The 15,829-nt window shown below is 33.3% G+C and overlaps 1 protein-coding gene across 5 annotated transcripts in view; it reads left to right on the top strand.

Moving 5' to 3' along the window:
- DIAPH2 (diaphanous related formin 2) overlaps positions 1-15,829 on the top strand; it is a 956,101-nt gene that overhangs the window by 250,208 nt on the left and 690,064 nt on the right. For all 5 annotated transcript variants that reach the window (XM_035725382.1, XM_027607475.1, XM_035725381.1 and 2 more), the window contains one exon: positions 11,708-11,818. In XM_035725382.1, coding sequence (XP_035581275.1) covers positions 11,708-11,818 — 111 coding nt within the window. The remainder of the gene's footprint in view (positions 1-11,707; positions 11,819-15,829) is intronic.

Here is a 15,829-nt window from a genome sequence, read left to right as displayed (position 1 = left end):
CTAAAAATTTTATCTGTTAGAATAACAATTTGTTTAAAATTAGGAAAAGTACTTCTGATTACTATTAATATGGTATGATTATCATTAATATTTGGAAGAAATTTAGTAAATAATAAAATAAACCATGGGAATTAAAGCTTTACCAATAATCAGAACAACAGGGTAAGCAGTTTAGCCAGTAGTATTATCCTAACAGATGTTGATGAAATCTTTGGGCTTATAGTAGAAATTTAGGAAATCTAAGCATATCTTTATGCCATTCACACAATATTCAGAAGTCTGACTCACCAGAACAGGGTGGGGACTGAATTGCAATTCTTTGGTCAGAGTCTGTCTCATGGCTCTGTGTATACACAGCCTAAATGTCTTATTTAGAAAATGACAAAATTCAGTATCTTTTCTTAGATGGTTTCATGAAATGACCCATTTTATGAAAGATAACTTTGTTCTTGAGTGATGAGAACTCATATTTATTGGCTGTATTTATGGTATGAGATCATGGGCTGAGCATTTTAATTTACATATATTATATGATTAAGTTCTCACAACAACCCAGCTGTGCAGGCACTGTTATCATCTCCATTTTGTTTATAAGATGGATAGGCTTATTGAAACTGGATAACTTGTCTAAGCTGACACAGCTTGTAAGTGGTAGAGTAAGAATTTGACACCAGGTTTTTGGTCTTCAATGCTCATCTTTTTCTTTTGTTTACCATTTAATGCACCATGGGGAACTCTTTTTGAATTATTTTTTAACTCCTGTAGTATCATTCAACAAAAATGAGGTAGTTTTGGAATATAGGTGAGGTTTGGTGGGTTTGAATTCTTGTGACACCTTTGGTGCAAAATGGTGGTTTTATTAAAGTACGGGGACAGTACCCATGGGCGGAAAGACCTGCTGCATTGGGGTTGTGAGGGGTGGCTGATTATATACTTGGGAGTGGGGGAGATAAGGAAAAGTCAGGTTTTCAAAAGAAATTTCATATGCTAAAGAGGGCCTACAAGATACTGGAGGCCTTGCCATTGTCAAGTTAAAGGTGTTTTTTCCTCTAGCAAGGCTTGAACTTTAGGACAGTTGGGAGCTTCCTTGGAGGAACATTACACACTGCCTGCCCCAAGTATTTGTCACTGGGCTGCCGATGATAAGGACATTTAATTTTATCTGCATTTCCTTCTGGAAGTTAGGTTATTGATAAGAATGCTTTTTTCTTGTAAATCAGTAAGACTTCTGTAAACTGAGGGAGACTCTTGTCTTGCAGGACTGCAATCTCTATAAGTTAACCATTTGTTTTTCCTTCCCTTAGCTTTAGGGCAGCCAGGAGTGCCTGAGGAATGTCACACCTATCCCACCTGGGAGTGGGGGAGGGGGGTTTGTGGGGTGTCAGCTTGTGCTTTGTCCTTAGCTTTCCTTCTGTTCTCTCCTCAAAGAGAAGATGGTTCCACATTTAATTTTATCAAATTATTTAGTAGTGAGTGTTTAAATGTTAAAATTTCTTATCTGATGTAAAACAATTATTTTCTTTTTTATTGTGTTATAAGGTATTAGTATTTTTTTTTTGCAAAAGTTTGAAACTTCAGCAGATATATGAATTAGCTTATCCAAAGAGAATGTTGTAGTGTTATGAAAACTGTAATCTGTCTTTAAATATTTAAGGATCTTTGTTAATTGTTACTTCTCCAACTGTGATGTTCATTTTGGATAAACTTTTACAGTTTGTCTTTTATGTCTAATGTATTACATTTTTAATAGTTGGGATATTTCCTTCTACTGTTCATGTAGGAAAGATATTAGGGTTCAAAGCCTGATGGCCAAAAAAGAATTCTTTATGTCTTTGGTGCAAAAAGGTGATTTTATTAAAGCAAGGGGACAGGACCCCTGGGCAGGAAGACCTCCACTGGGGTCTTGAGGGGAGTGGCCCGTTATATACTTTCAAGTTGGGGGATAGCATAATCTCTAAGGAATTTTGGAAGCAAGATTTCCAGGACCTTGAAGGGGCTAGCTGTTGTTAGGAAAAGGTCATTTATTACTGTCTGATAAAACCTTAGTCATGAGACCCTTCAGATGTATATCAGTGGGTCATATGCCTGGGTGATGATTGTCAACATGTATCTTGGAGGGGGTAGAGATAAAGGAAGTTTCCAAAGGAATTTTTATATTTTAAAGTAGACTTACAGCATTCTGGGGGTCAGTTAAGATTGCCTTCTGACTTTAGCAAAGTATTAACCTCCTGGCAGCTGAGTTCCTAGAGGAATGTCACTCAGCCTGCTTTAAGGACTTGTGAATGGGCTGCAAGTAGTAAGGAAATTTAATTTTTCTTTTGCCTTTGTTTCCTACATCACTGTTTTCCTTTGTATAATATACTTATTATAAAATTTATCTCAAAAATTTTTAATATCTCTACTGAAAGATTTGAAAACTACTTTTTAGATGAGTTCTTTAAATTTTTGTTCTTGTTCCGTATAGTTGGGTTTACTCAACTAAATTTCACTGGCATTCAGTCATTTGTAGGAGTTTGTACTTGTCTTGCAATGTTTGTTTAAGAGAAAGTAAGTATTTTAGATATATTCAAAGTTTTCATTACTCGCTCAAATGACTCACTTAAAATCACACAGCTATTGAGGGGTAGAACTGTAATTTGAAGCCAGGTCTTTTTGATGCAACATTTGTATACTGCATTTTCTGACCTTTAAAATGACACCCCTCCACAGAGTAGTCCACCCCAACAAATGGGGTAGGAATGACAATTGTTAGCCTTCAAGAAGTTGGACTGAATAGAATGATAAAGTAGCAAATTGTTAACAGGTAGCATATAGAAGAATTATAAGCATCTTGCTAGATATTCAAGAAATTGTTGAATACTGATTATAGATGCAAACATATGCAAATCATAATTTGAAATATCCTATTTTGATGAGTTAAAAATTAGTAATTTGTTATATACAGAGCCTATGACTTATAAGAATTGTGACGTGGGTTTATTTATTAGGACTATTTCATGTGATTTGAAAAATATCATCTAAAAGTTCAAAAATATATTCAGAATACAGAATGAAAACCAAAAGTTGGAATTTGTTGTTTAAAAAATAAAATTAGTGCTGTATTTTAACAGAATTACTTCCTGAGACTATAACATTTTGAGAAGTCTCAGGGTATTACAGAAATAGAAAAGGTAATTCTGTTAAAATACAGCACTAATTATATTTTTAAATAACAACTATATGTATTTTTTCTCTTTTTATTTTAAAACAGGTTATTAACTTCTCACAGAGGTTTTCTAGCTCATCTTTCAAGTGAAATTTTGTCCATGTGATAGGATTTTCATTATCTTCAATAGTTCAAGAAACAGATAGACAATAAATCATATATCTTCATATGCTCTATCTTAATTGACTTCCCTTCAGCTTAATAGCATTCTCAGTTCTGACCCATACTACAACACCTTTTGATCTTTCTTAATCTTCAAACTAGCCTCTTATCTTCCTTTTTTATTTTATAGTCCCACTCTCTAAAAGAATCATCTATACTTGTTTTCTGTATTTCCTAAATTACCTTTTACAACTCAACATTTTCACAGTTCTTAAAAAGGTTGATAGTGATCCTCTAATTTCAAAATCCAATGGCCTTTTTCTAATCCTCATCATTTGGCACTATTAATCACCTCCCTCCTTGAAAATTTTACTACCTTTGGCTTTATGGGCTCCATTCTCTCCTTGCTCTCTGACTACTTTTGTCTTTTCTCTGTCTTTTTCATGTGTTTCTTCTCTTCTTGGGTGTTCTGTTTTCTCTGGTCTATCCTTGGCACTCTTCTAGTATTATTTTTGTTTAGACATACATATATACATTTACATGCATAGACACACACATATATTTTATCTTCCTCATAAATATCTTCAATTGGTTCTCTAGTTTTAGCATCCAGCTATATTCTAGCAATTCCCCATAATTATAAGTCCATGTAATTCAAACCTGTTCATCTCTATTCAAACCTCTATGTCCAAATGCTTAACTAGATGTCTTAGAGGCATCACAAAAATAAGAAATTAAAGATAGCATTTATAAGTCATGTACCGATGTTCCAGTACTTTACATATGTTACCTCATTCTGAACTCCATAGCAATTCTATGAGAAAGTTGTAGTATCCCCATTTTGTAGATGAGTAAATAGGCTCATAGAGGTTAAATAACTTCCCAAGGGTCACAATATAATTTGGAGGCAAAAGCCCAGATATTAGACACTAGGGAGTCTGGCTCCAGAGTACATGCTCTTAACCACTACATGATACCTCCTCTTACTAACTAAGCAAGTAGCCATACATACCTCAGTAGCTCCTGAAGGCATCTCTGTGTTACATCATAGCTCACTAACTCACATATTTCATCACACCCCTGAGTTAGCAAGAAAACAGTTATATCTAGGATATTTTGTTTAAGAATGTGGGAATTATCTAATTCATTTCTGAAAGTGTTTTGTGCAAAAACAAGTGTTGATGCTTACATAGACAAACCATCAGGTATATGGACTGATTCTTTGTAGCTTGATTATCTTTTCATAGTGGTTTTCAAGTATTGAGATTTTACTCTAAGCATTAGCTATTAGTGTGCTCATACCATCACATATGAGGAAGTAGCCTTGGATAAATATTTATCATGTTAGTTCCAGTACATTTAAAATAAAACAAGGAGCTACAGCTTATGAATAAGGAGAAAATTTGTGGAAAAATAAATGAGTGTGTTAAATAGTAAGTGTTGAATGAATACCTGATATCACTAAGGAAACTTTTTCTATTTATTGACAGTTTTATATTATGACCATTTTAAAAGTAGAATTAGTATAATTGGGGGTTGTATAGGTATATTTGTACAATATATTCATCAAGTATTTACAAAAGTAACTTCTGACTTAAAGAAGGGTGCCTTTCATTTTATATCTCTTTCAAAGTTGAGTAACTGTCAAACTTTTTTTTGTAATGGAGGGTCACTAGTGACTTCCATAATATAAAAAGCAAGACCCTTTCTAAGTTGTCATATTGGCTTCTCCAGCACCATGTGACACTATTGATCATTCCTAACAAAGCTTTCTCCTTCCTCAACTTCCATGATACTAAACTCCCCTTGTTTTTCTTTTACCTATATTTTACATTTTAAATTTTCTGTCTCTATGCTTGGTCCTTAAATATACTGCTTTCTAAGAGCTTGATCCTTAGTTCTTTGGTTCTTTGTTTTGCTCATTCTGTACATTGTTCTTAGATAGCCACATCCATCCTATGACTTCCATCTAGCACTTCTTTGTGATGAATTTCTATGTACTCTTCTTTTTCAAATCCTTTTAATTCACCCCATATATTCAGCTGTCTCCTGACTGAATTTCAAATTCAGTGTTGTCCTTAATGCTACTTATTTTCCTTTTCTTCATCCTTCTCCTTCCTACTCCAATCCCCTCTCCAATCTTTTTTTTTTTTAAGATTTTATTTATTTATTTGACAGAGAGATAGAGAGAGAGCACAAGTAGGCAGAGTGTCAGGCAGAGGGAGAGGGAGAAGCAGGCTCCCCACTGAGCAGGGAGCCCGATGGGGGGCTCGATCCCAGGACCCTGGGATCATGACCTGAGCCGAAGGCAGACGCTTAACCAACTGAGCCACCCAGGCGCCCCAATCCCCTCTCCAATCTTAACCTGACTTTGTTTTTGTATTCCCAATCCTGGTTAACTTTAGCATTATCCACCAAGTTGCATAAACCAGAAACGTAATAGTCATCTTTGAATCTACTCTTTCTCCTTTCACCGTATTCCTTCAGTTACCATATCCTACCAATTCTACTTTCTTAGTGTTGTCCTTTCCTTCATTAGTATGGTATCCCTTTCCTTCCACCCCTGCTGCCAATTCTTTGTTTCAGTGCATTGTCATGTCTCATTATTTTACCATTTTCCTGGACTCTTAAATAACTTCTCGCCTTCATTCTAGCCCCCTTTAAATCATCTTCCGTAGACTTACACTTCTGAAATGCAGTTCTTGTCACATCACTGCTTCAAATCCAAGAGTCTTCCCATAGCCTCTAGGATTAAAGTGTAGACTTAGTCTACACAAAATACTTCATCATCTGATTCTTGTTTTCTCTGTAGCCTCATATTTCACCACTCTTCTACTTATACTTTTTGGTCCAGTCGTAACTGTGCTCAGTTTCCTGAACATTTTATGCTGTTTTATCCTTCTACCTCCATACCTTTATACATGGCTTCATCCTGCCTGGAATCCTTCTTGATTTGACTTAATTAACTTACTCTGTATGTCTGTATCTTCCTTGGTACTTATTTGACTTAAGCCATCTTTTTTCCTAACTCCTGATGGGCTAAGATAAAGAAAGACCTTGTTAATGTCAACAAAGTATTTAATAAGGTCAAGTGTGTGACAGTGTCAATAAAATTTTAAAAGCACACTTTGTCACAGCTAATGGCAATATGGATAATCTGTCTGAGAATGCCCTGGAGTTAGCAATTATTGTACTGTATAGCTCTTTGAATTGTGATCAAACAGATTGATAGATGCTTGTATAGTTTTTAGAGCTGATAAGTTAAAATAAATAAAAGGTTTTAGCATTTTCCCAATAATTTTATGAAGATATTTCATGTTAAAATAGTTCCCCTCTCTACCACTTAGGTAAGAAACTGAATAAAATTTTTTTGGTAATGATATGTCTCATGCCAAGAAAATTTAAGATATTTAATTACCATTTACCCATTATATTTTAATCATTTTATTGAGGACAATTAGAAGTTATACAGAAAACCCTAAACAAATACAGAGCCTTGCCTTTAGAATGTTTATAGTATCTTTTGTGATATTTCACACTGCATCACATCCCATACACCAGGATGAGAACAATAGCATCCTGTGACTAAAGAATGTAGATGATTATTGTAGAAAGATAATATAGTGTTGTAGTAAAGGAATGATCATAATGTGATGGAAAAACTGATAGTAATTTAGTTTAGTATATACTTACACATTGTACAAATTATTGGATGCTTTATCACATGCACAGTGTTGGTGTTTTTTAATATATATTTATGCATTTATTTGGCAGCATATACATTTGTCATGTAGAAATGGAGATCATTGAAATGCAAATAAAGAAACTGTTTTTAGTGGTTAGAAATCAAAATTTTGGTCCTAGCCTACCATATTTATTAACAATGGAGAAAATTCACTGACTTATTGTGAATTTTAAATTTTAATTCTCATGGAACCTGTATTTAAAACAGATACGGCAGACTGTTTTGAAACTTAAAGCTATTATAAAGAAACCAAGCAACAGAAAGAATCTGGAGAATGGACTTTGTGATATTCAATTCAAGGGCACTTGTTTTCTTTCCAGTAGAGGGAAAAATGTTATTCAGTAATACCAGATTTGTACATTGTAGTGTTGTAGAATGAATACAAAACTAAAAGTCGTGAGATACAAGTTCTTGTCTTATCTTTATGGCTTATTATTAGCTATATGATCTTGGGCAAATCAACTAATCTTTCTAGGTTTTCGGTTTCTTTAAAGGAGCACATTGAACCCCAGAGTATTTGATACTTTTAAATAGTACTGTGCTTTAAAATCACACGATTCTTTGTTTTCCATCTCTGGGGTTGGATTTTTTTTTTTTTTGAAAGCAGATTCATTTTACATCGTAAGCAGATAATCATGATCTTAAAGATTTATACACTTGGAAGTTGAACATGCCAGTTTTCAAACTTTCATTATTTGGGAATGAGTTTTGTGGTTTTAGATAGTAGGCCAGAAGCCTTTTTCATTAAAGTCTCCAGTGCAGTGCTATCCAATCAAACTTTGCAGTATCCTATATTTGTGCTCTCCAGTATGGTAGCCAGTAGACACATGTGGCTGTTGAATACTTGAACTGTTGCTGGTGAGACTGAGCAACTGAATTTTTCATGTTCGTAATTGTAATTAAGCTAAATTTGCCTTGTGACTAATGGCTCTGTACTGAACAGCATAGCTCGTGTGTGTGTGTGTGTGTGTGTGTGTGTGTGTGTGTGTGTGTGTGTGTGTGTGTATTGCATGCTAATGTATGCTGAATTGAGAGTGGTGTGGCAGGAAGTAAAAGAGAGTGAGAGACTGTTATTCTGGATGATGGGATGCTGCCCATACTTCATTGTTCATGAAGTTGAATGTAACACATTCCAGGAACTGTTTTCTACCTTTCCTGTTTGTTTTGTTTTTGCATTTCTTTATGCATTTTGATAACCACTTTGTTTTTTAAGAGGTATAAATGACATATAAAATAACCATTTTAGGGTGCCTGGGTGGCTCAGTCATTAAGCATCTGCCTGTCGCTCAGGTCATGATCCCAGGGTCCTGGGATCGAGTCCCACATCGGGCTTCCGGCTTGGCGGGGAGCCTGCTTCTCCCTCTCTCCCTGCTTGTGTTCCTGCTCTTGCTATTTCTCTGTCAAATAAATAAATAAAATCTTTAAAAAAAATAAAGTAAAATAACCATTTTATATACTAGACAGTATATTGTTAAAATAATTGTATGCTGGGACGCCTGGGTGGCTCAGTCTGTTAAGCATATGCCTTCACCTAGGTCATGATCCTGGAGTCCCAGGATCAAGCCCTGGATGGGCTACTTGCTCAGCAGGGAGTCTGCTTCTCCCTCTGCCCCTCCCCCTGCTCCTTCTCTCTCATTCACTCTCTCTTTCTCTCAAATAAATAAAATGTTAAAAAAAATTGCTTTTCTAATTAACTTATAGTCTCAAAACTAGATATTTCCAGTGTATTAAACATGATGCAATAGTTAAATTTTATTATCTTTTCCTTCCTTAAAATCTTTTGTCATGTGAATCTATGAATAGAGTTAATGAAACATCTGGAATGTATTGGAAATTATTCTGTATTTGGAGTAAAATGATATGGTTGAGAATCATGAGTTTTCTCCTTGCTATGTGACCATGTATGTTACCTGCTTTGAGCCTCAGCTTCATCATCTATGAAATAAGGATAAGAGTAATACTTAACTTGATATGGTTTTTATGAGGATGAGATTAGATGGTGAATTATGTGTAGCCTCTAATATTGTTTGTATAATAAGAATAATAATGAATATGAAAATGGTTTGGGGTTGTGTATTTAACTATGAATTCAGAATCTACATAATGGGTATTTAATGTTTATAATTAAGTAATAATATATTCTGGCATTGAAACTAATTATATTTTTAAAATTTAATTTTGTATTTGTAAATAATGACAACTATTTTGGTTTTGGATTGATTTTGTTTCTGTCCTCTAAAAAGGACAGTGATTATGTAGTAGCATAAAGGAATGGAGATAATTAAGATGATTTTTTTGTTCTCTGCATTAAAGTATAATAGAAATATTTTTATAAAAGAGAATTACTTTAGGGACAGCTGGGTGGCTCAGTCAGTTAAGCATCTACCTTTGGCTCAGGTCATGATCCAAGGGTCCTGGGATCCAGCTCCAGGTAGAGCTCCCTGCTCAGCTGGGAGTCTGCTTCTCCCTCTCCCTCTGCCCGCCCCCCCCACTTGTATTCTCTCGCTTGCCCTCTCTCTCAAATAAATAAATAAATAAAATCTTTAAAACAAAAAGAGTATCACTTCAGGAGAAGATTTTGGAAAATGACATTTTGGAATGAGTATTCTGCTTATCTTATTTGTAATTAGATATCTGTTAGAATTTGATAAATAATAAATAGTACATTGATAAACCAGTGCCATTACCTGTTTAAATTACTGGCTTCAAAGTGTCTCCTAATTATTTTATACTGTAGTCAATGGATGCAACTTTTTTTTAGCATTCACTTATATATTTATACATTATATGTAAAGTAATAGCATTGCAGCATTTATCTTATTAAATGTAAAGTTATTTTGATATTGATACCTTCATTAATTTTATTCTTTTACTATTTTTATCATCTCCTGATATAAATACTTTTATTTGTATAAAGGTACAATTCTAAGACTCATTAACTTGTTTCCTATGGAAATGTTCTCTTGTAGGGTATTAATACAAGCCATTAAGCTAGAATATCTTCTGGCAAAAACTCCTAGCAGATGGCAACTTTTCTCTCTATTAATTTTGGATTGGACATGTGCTTTGGCTTGTTGGGTCATGTTATAGTTGTAACATTGAGCAAGGATCATTCACGCAAATGCAATGATAATATAGCCCTGGACATGTACAGTATACAAATTTATATCCCAGTCTATGGAAACTATATAAAGTCTTACATATTTTCTTACTGTAAATAGAAAGGTTAAGTAATCCATTAAGGTATAAGTGTCATAGTAACTTATTTGAAATGTGTTTTAAGGTAATGCCCATTCTTTGGCAAGTATCTAATTCGGAGTCTAAGTGTTTCATACTTACATTTGAGCATTCATAGGTGTTGGACTACAATATTCAGTTGTCATTTAGATATCTAGTAATGTTAGAAACAGTTTTAGTCATCACTTTTAAAGCATGCAACTTTTGATTTTTGAGCCTGGATGTAAGGTAGATGGACATATCTCCCTAAAAGCAACTTAGATGCATAAGATAATAGGTACAAAAAAAGGAATACACCTTTTAATCTTTTCTTTCAACTTGAAAAAATAACTATTATAATGATAGGTCTGGACAAGTCAAGTCAAAATACATTTGAAATATTTTCTTTTGCTGATGTATTTTTCTCATACTAACTTTTGATTTTTTGTGTCTTCTGTATATGCTTGACATCTTTACTAAATCTGGTATTTTCCAGGAGTCCCCTCGCAATCCGCTCTTTGAACACTGTACAGTATACTCATTGCATACTTTAAGAATAATCAATTTAAAGGTGCAGCTCCTCATTTAACCTATTAGGTAGTTGTCTTAGACTTGAGCAGCATTTCCCAAAAATACTATCAGGAATAATATATGGATCACCTGGCAATTAGCATTTTGTTGATTCCCTTCTAGCTTGCAGTTACCAGAAAATAAGTCCCCTTTTATAATAGGGAACCTCAATATCAGAAGGATGAAAAACCAAACCTTTTTGACAGTGTCAGTGTAATTAATGAATCACCTTCACTTGAAAACAAGCCCTTATATTTAATTTGTCATGCAGTGCACATTAGCATTGGTGTCACAATGCCTTCTAGTCGATCTTAATTCACTTGCATTCAGTTTTATACACAGCAAATTAATTCATCTTAATCATGTATTTTAATACTCTGTATTTTTTGCAAGTCCATCCCAATAATAGTATGGAGACAGTATAAATCAGTGTAATAATTTCTCTAAGTTATCATTGTTCTCTGTTTAATATCAGGGTACTTTTTTTGATTTATCTTAGAAAAGTGTTTATAACCATATAGAATTGAGGCCAAGTGCACTCTGAGGACAGCTGGATATGAAAGATACAGTTCATGATATTTTTAAAGGGCTCTATATGCAGATTTTTGGAACTTTAAGTTTCTCAGAGTTTCATATTCCTTCATATTATTTAGCAGATCAGAGCAATACTTGACCATCCATCATATCTCCATTAGAATTATTCTGGGCATTAGAAACTTAATTTTGTTGTTTATGCTGTAAAGTCATAATCATCCATAAAATATATGTATGTATGCCTTTAGTTAATGGAAAAATAATGATCTGAATGCATTAAGTAAATATTTCCTTAATTAAAATAATTTTTAACAAACTTTGATTTTTAATTGCAGGTGGCCTGCATGCAGTTTATAAATGCTCTTGTCACTTCACCTTATGAGCTTGATTTTAGAATACATTTAAGGAATGAATTCCTCCGTTCCGGACTAAAAACAATCTTACCAGTAAGTTGAGTGTACACATTAAGTCTGCTGATGAACTTTAACATATTTCTCTCTTTAGACAAAGTACTTGCAACAGAGTAGATAAATGTGCCTTGGTATATTTTCTTTTGTAAAGCATTAGACATTTTGCAAGCTTTTCTGTATTGCAATAATAGCAGTCTTTATATACAACTGATGATTCAGAATTCAGCTAGTGTGTCCAGAAGTGATGTGGGTGTTTTTTGTTTTGTTTGTTTTCTTAAAGTCAAAAGGGAATTTCTTTTCTTTGAATTTAAATACTGAGAACATAAGAGACTACTGCTTTTTCTTTTTCTGCGGCTTCTATTTTCATTTAAAAGTTTTGCTTTCTGGGTGCCTGGGTGGCTCAGTTGGTTAAGCGACTGCCTTCGGCTCAGGTCATGATCCTGGAGTCCCGGGATCGAGTCCCACATCGGGCTCCCTGCTCAGCAGGGAGTCTGCTTCTCCCTCTGACGCTCTTCCCTCTCATGCTATCTCTCATTCTCTCTCTCTCAAATAAATAAAATCTTTAAAAAAAATAAAAAGTTTTGCTTTCCTCTTTGATAACTTAGATTGATATCATTTATATTCAGCATAAGTATCTATAGAATTTTGGTCAGTATATTCTAGATACTTAGGAATGGTATTCTTGCTACAGTGCTATAGAAACTTTTCTAAAAAAGTTTTATTTCTTAAATTGAATGTGCATATATGCTCTAATTATGATACTGTTAAAACATTTTTGAAATAACTTTATAGGCTTGATCTGAGATAAATGAGGACACTTATTCTATAAACACAAATATAGCTAATGTGACTATATTTTATTTAGTATGTTAACTGAAGAGGGATTTTGTTTAAAACCATGGCATTGTTAAGAGACATGTAAAGTCTAGTCTTTTCATTTAAGCTACCCAGAGCACACCTGAATAAAAAGAAGCAAAAGGGAGTAAAAAAGAAAACAAAACAAAAGAAATGTCAAGTAAGCTTGTATATAATACTTAGAGTAGTAGAAATATCAAAATCAGGGAAATTTCCTGGTAGGAATGAGAGTGTAGCATGCATCTGTAACTTGTGTTCTGTTAGTCTTAACTGAAAGTAGTTGAAACTTACCATCATAAAATGAACCCTACAGTGAGTCTACTGAAACCCACTTTGATAAGATATTTGATTTAATCTATCTGGTTTTAGAAAGTTCTGTGTCAATTATACTTTAAATGGTACTTTAATCCATGACTTTAAAAAAACAGGGAATTGGTTGCAGTGAATCAAAGCAACATTTTAAGTGACCCATATGGAGGTTTAATATGCAGTTAACTAGGCACATTCACTAGTTACACATTTATTCTTGTTTTCTCAGAAATCTTTCCTCATGAAAAGTCTGTGGCTGTAGGTAGTTACAGATAATGTTATAATCTTGATTCTAGTATGGCTTTTGAGTTATCTACTCATTGATTTCCATGCTTGTCCTCACTGGGGTGGTCCTCAGTTTCTGAGAGTATTAATGTCTTTGGACACTTGCTGGCTACAGGGGCTCCTTAGCATCCTCTAGTCATTTACCAAGATGCCACGTATTGTGCCTTAGTTGTTGCTATTACTCTTTCATCTTTTATTTCCCTGTATCTATTTATAATTGAATATTCATTTTCTGCCTTATACTACTGAATGTTTGATCAAAAAAACTGTTACTCATTTTAATTTATTTAAGTTGTCCTCTTTTCAGAAAGAGAATGAATGGTAGCTCTTGTCTTTACCTTTTACTTTTCTCTGGTGTATTCATCTTTGCTGGGTTCAGTGGTCTCATGGTATATTTGGTTACACTGACAGTGAAGATTTTGCATCCATCATTCTACGCTACACTTTCCCATCGGCCCTGTAGCTGTATTTTAAGCCTCTTGTGGCATCATGGTGCTTCTTAATAAATGCATTCTTCATATATTTATCAGCTAGATTTTTCTTTAACTGTCAAATCTCTTCAGTCTGACCTGAGTCCCAAATCTCAGTGATTCCTCAGCAAGAGAAAAGTAGTAAGTGTCATGTGTCTGCCTCCTAAAATTTTGGAATAGAACCTACAAGAATTCTCAGGTTGTTTTTTTTTTTTTTCTCCCTAAGACAGTGGAGCAAAATATGGTTACATACAGCCCTGGTTCTCAACTAAAGAGGTTGGACATGTCCCTCTAAAGAGAATATATCAAAATCTTATTGAGGGTAAGGCAGAGATGTTTGGTTTGAAAAGAAAACAAATCTTCCGCAGGTACTTCTTATATATAAGATGAGAATCAGAATTCAGGCAGAAAGACCCAGAAGATTTAGAGATCCTTTCTTTAATACCATAGATTTCATGACTGAGGTTGTTCTTGCAGTTTTATTATCACAATTTGGAACAAAGGTCAGAATGGTCATGGATTAATATATTTTAGATGTACCTGACATGTCAATTATTATCTAATGAACTCATTGTTTAATTTACTATTAATATTTAAGCTTAAACCACTAGAATTTGGGGAGTATTAAACATCTGTATGCGTGCATTGAAGCTTAATAATATATTCATAGATGAGTTTTTAACAGGAGGAAATGCTTAATTTTCTAGAATCTATCGTATTCAAAGCAGCAGATTAGATGTGGCTAAGGCTAATACAAATTGTACATGAAAAAAAAATTAGACCTATCTGGTTGTATGGAAGTGTTGAATCACTATATTCTACACCTGAAACTTATTACATTGTATGTTAACCAACTGGAATTTGAATAAAAACTTAAAAAGAATTGTACCTCTCTGGAATCATTAAGTGTTAAGGAAGAATCATTCTTAGTATTTCAGTAATTCCTGAGACCATCGTAATAATATAGTACAGTAGAACTTTCTTCATCAATAATCAGAATCCTCAAGACAAGGACAGTTATTTTAATTATATTCTGTAAAAATTTATTTTCAAAATTCACCTATCTCTATTGATAAATTATGGTGTTTAAAGGGAGTTTATACTTCATTTATATGGAATAAATTTGCTTTAGTAATTTGGGATTAGTGAGTTGTTATATACTATACAGTGATTTTTAAGCTAGTATTTGCTCTATAGGTAACTCATATTGATTTCTTGTGAAGTTTTCTCCATCTGTCTTTTATTTAGTTAAATAAATTTAGAAAATATTAGGTAATTTAGATATGTGAAGGAACAAGATAGTAAGAAATCATGTCTGTAGGCAGCAGGCATCTTTATTTTAAAATACCAACAAACTCTTATTCTGTTGAAGACTCAGTTTTGATTGCTTGACTGGTGATCAGTCATGTATTAGTAATAGAATTTCCTTTGAAGTACACCAAATTATAGAGATTTAATTATATGTTTTAGAGACTGCCAACAATGTTCCATATCCATAGGGCAGTTATGTTTAAAAAATAACTGAAACATATTTATAATATTTTACATTATTAATAGTTAATACTGTAATTCAGTAATATGATAGTCTGCATTTAAAGTATAAAACTTTAGTGATTCATTTCCATTTCCTTTTATAGGGTATCATATTTGTGCTATAGAAAAACTAATTAATTAAATGTTTATTTCATTAAGAATTTATAGATATATTTTTCAAGATTTGATATTTGAATGAAGTTTTATATATGTGTATATGTATATATGCATATCTGTTTATTTTAATGGATACTATTAAATAATATAGGATTGCACTTGTATCTAAATTTTTATATTGTGCTATATATGTTCACATACTATATATATTTTATAACTAATATGTTGTCCTAATTAAAAACAGTTAAACATTTAACCAGTTATTTTTACAGAAAATAGTTATGCAGATTGAGTCCATGTTTTATAATGTTTTGATGCTAATTAAATGGCAGTATTTAAATTAGATTTTTCTGTTTTTCTAACATATTTAAGAGTATTCAGGTTTTGTAGTGAGCATCTAAGAAAGAACATATTGTGACAGAAGAATAAGGAAAAGTCCATATTGTAAAATGTGTTAACAGTTGTTTCTGCAATGACC

The sequence above is a fragment of the Zalophus californianus genome, chromosome X (assembly GCF_009762305.2).
Source record: "Zalophus californianus isolate mZalCal1 chromosome X, mZalCal1.pri.v2, whole genome shotgun sequence".
NCBI classification, from domain to species: Eukaryota; Metazoa; Chordata; class Mammalia; order Carnivora; family Otariidae; genus Zalophus; species Zalophus californianus.
This window is presented reverse-complemented; position numbering and strand designations above follow the sequence as displayed.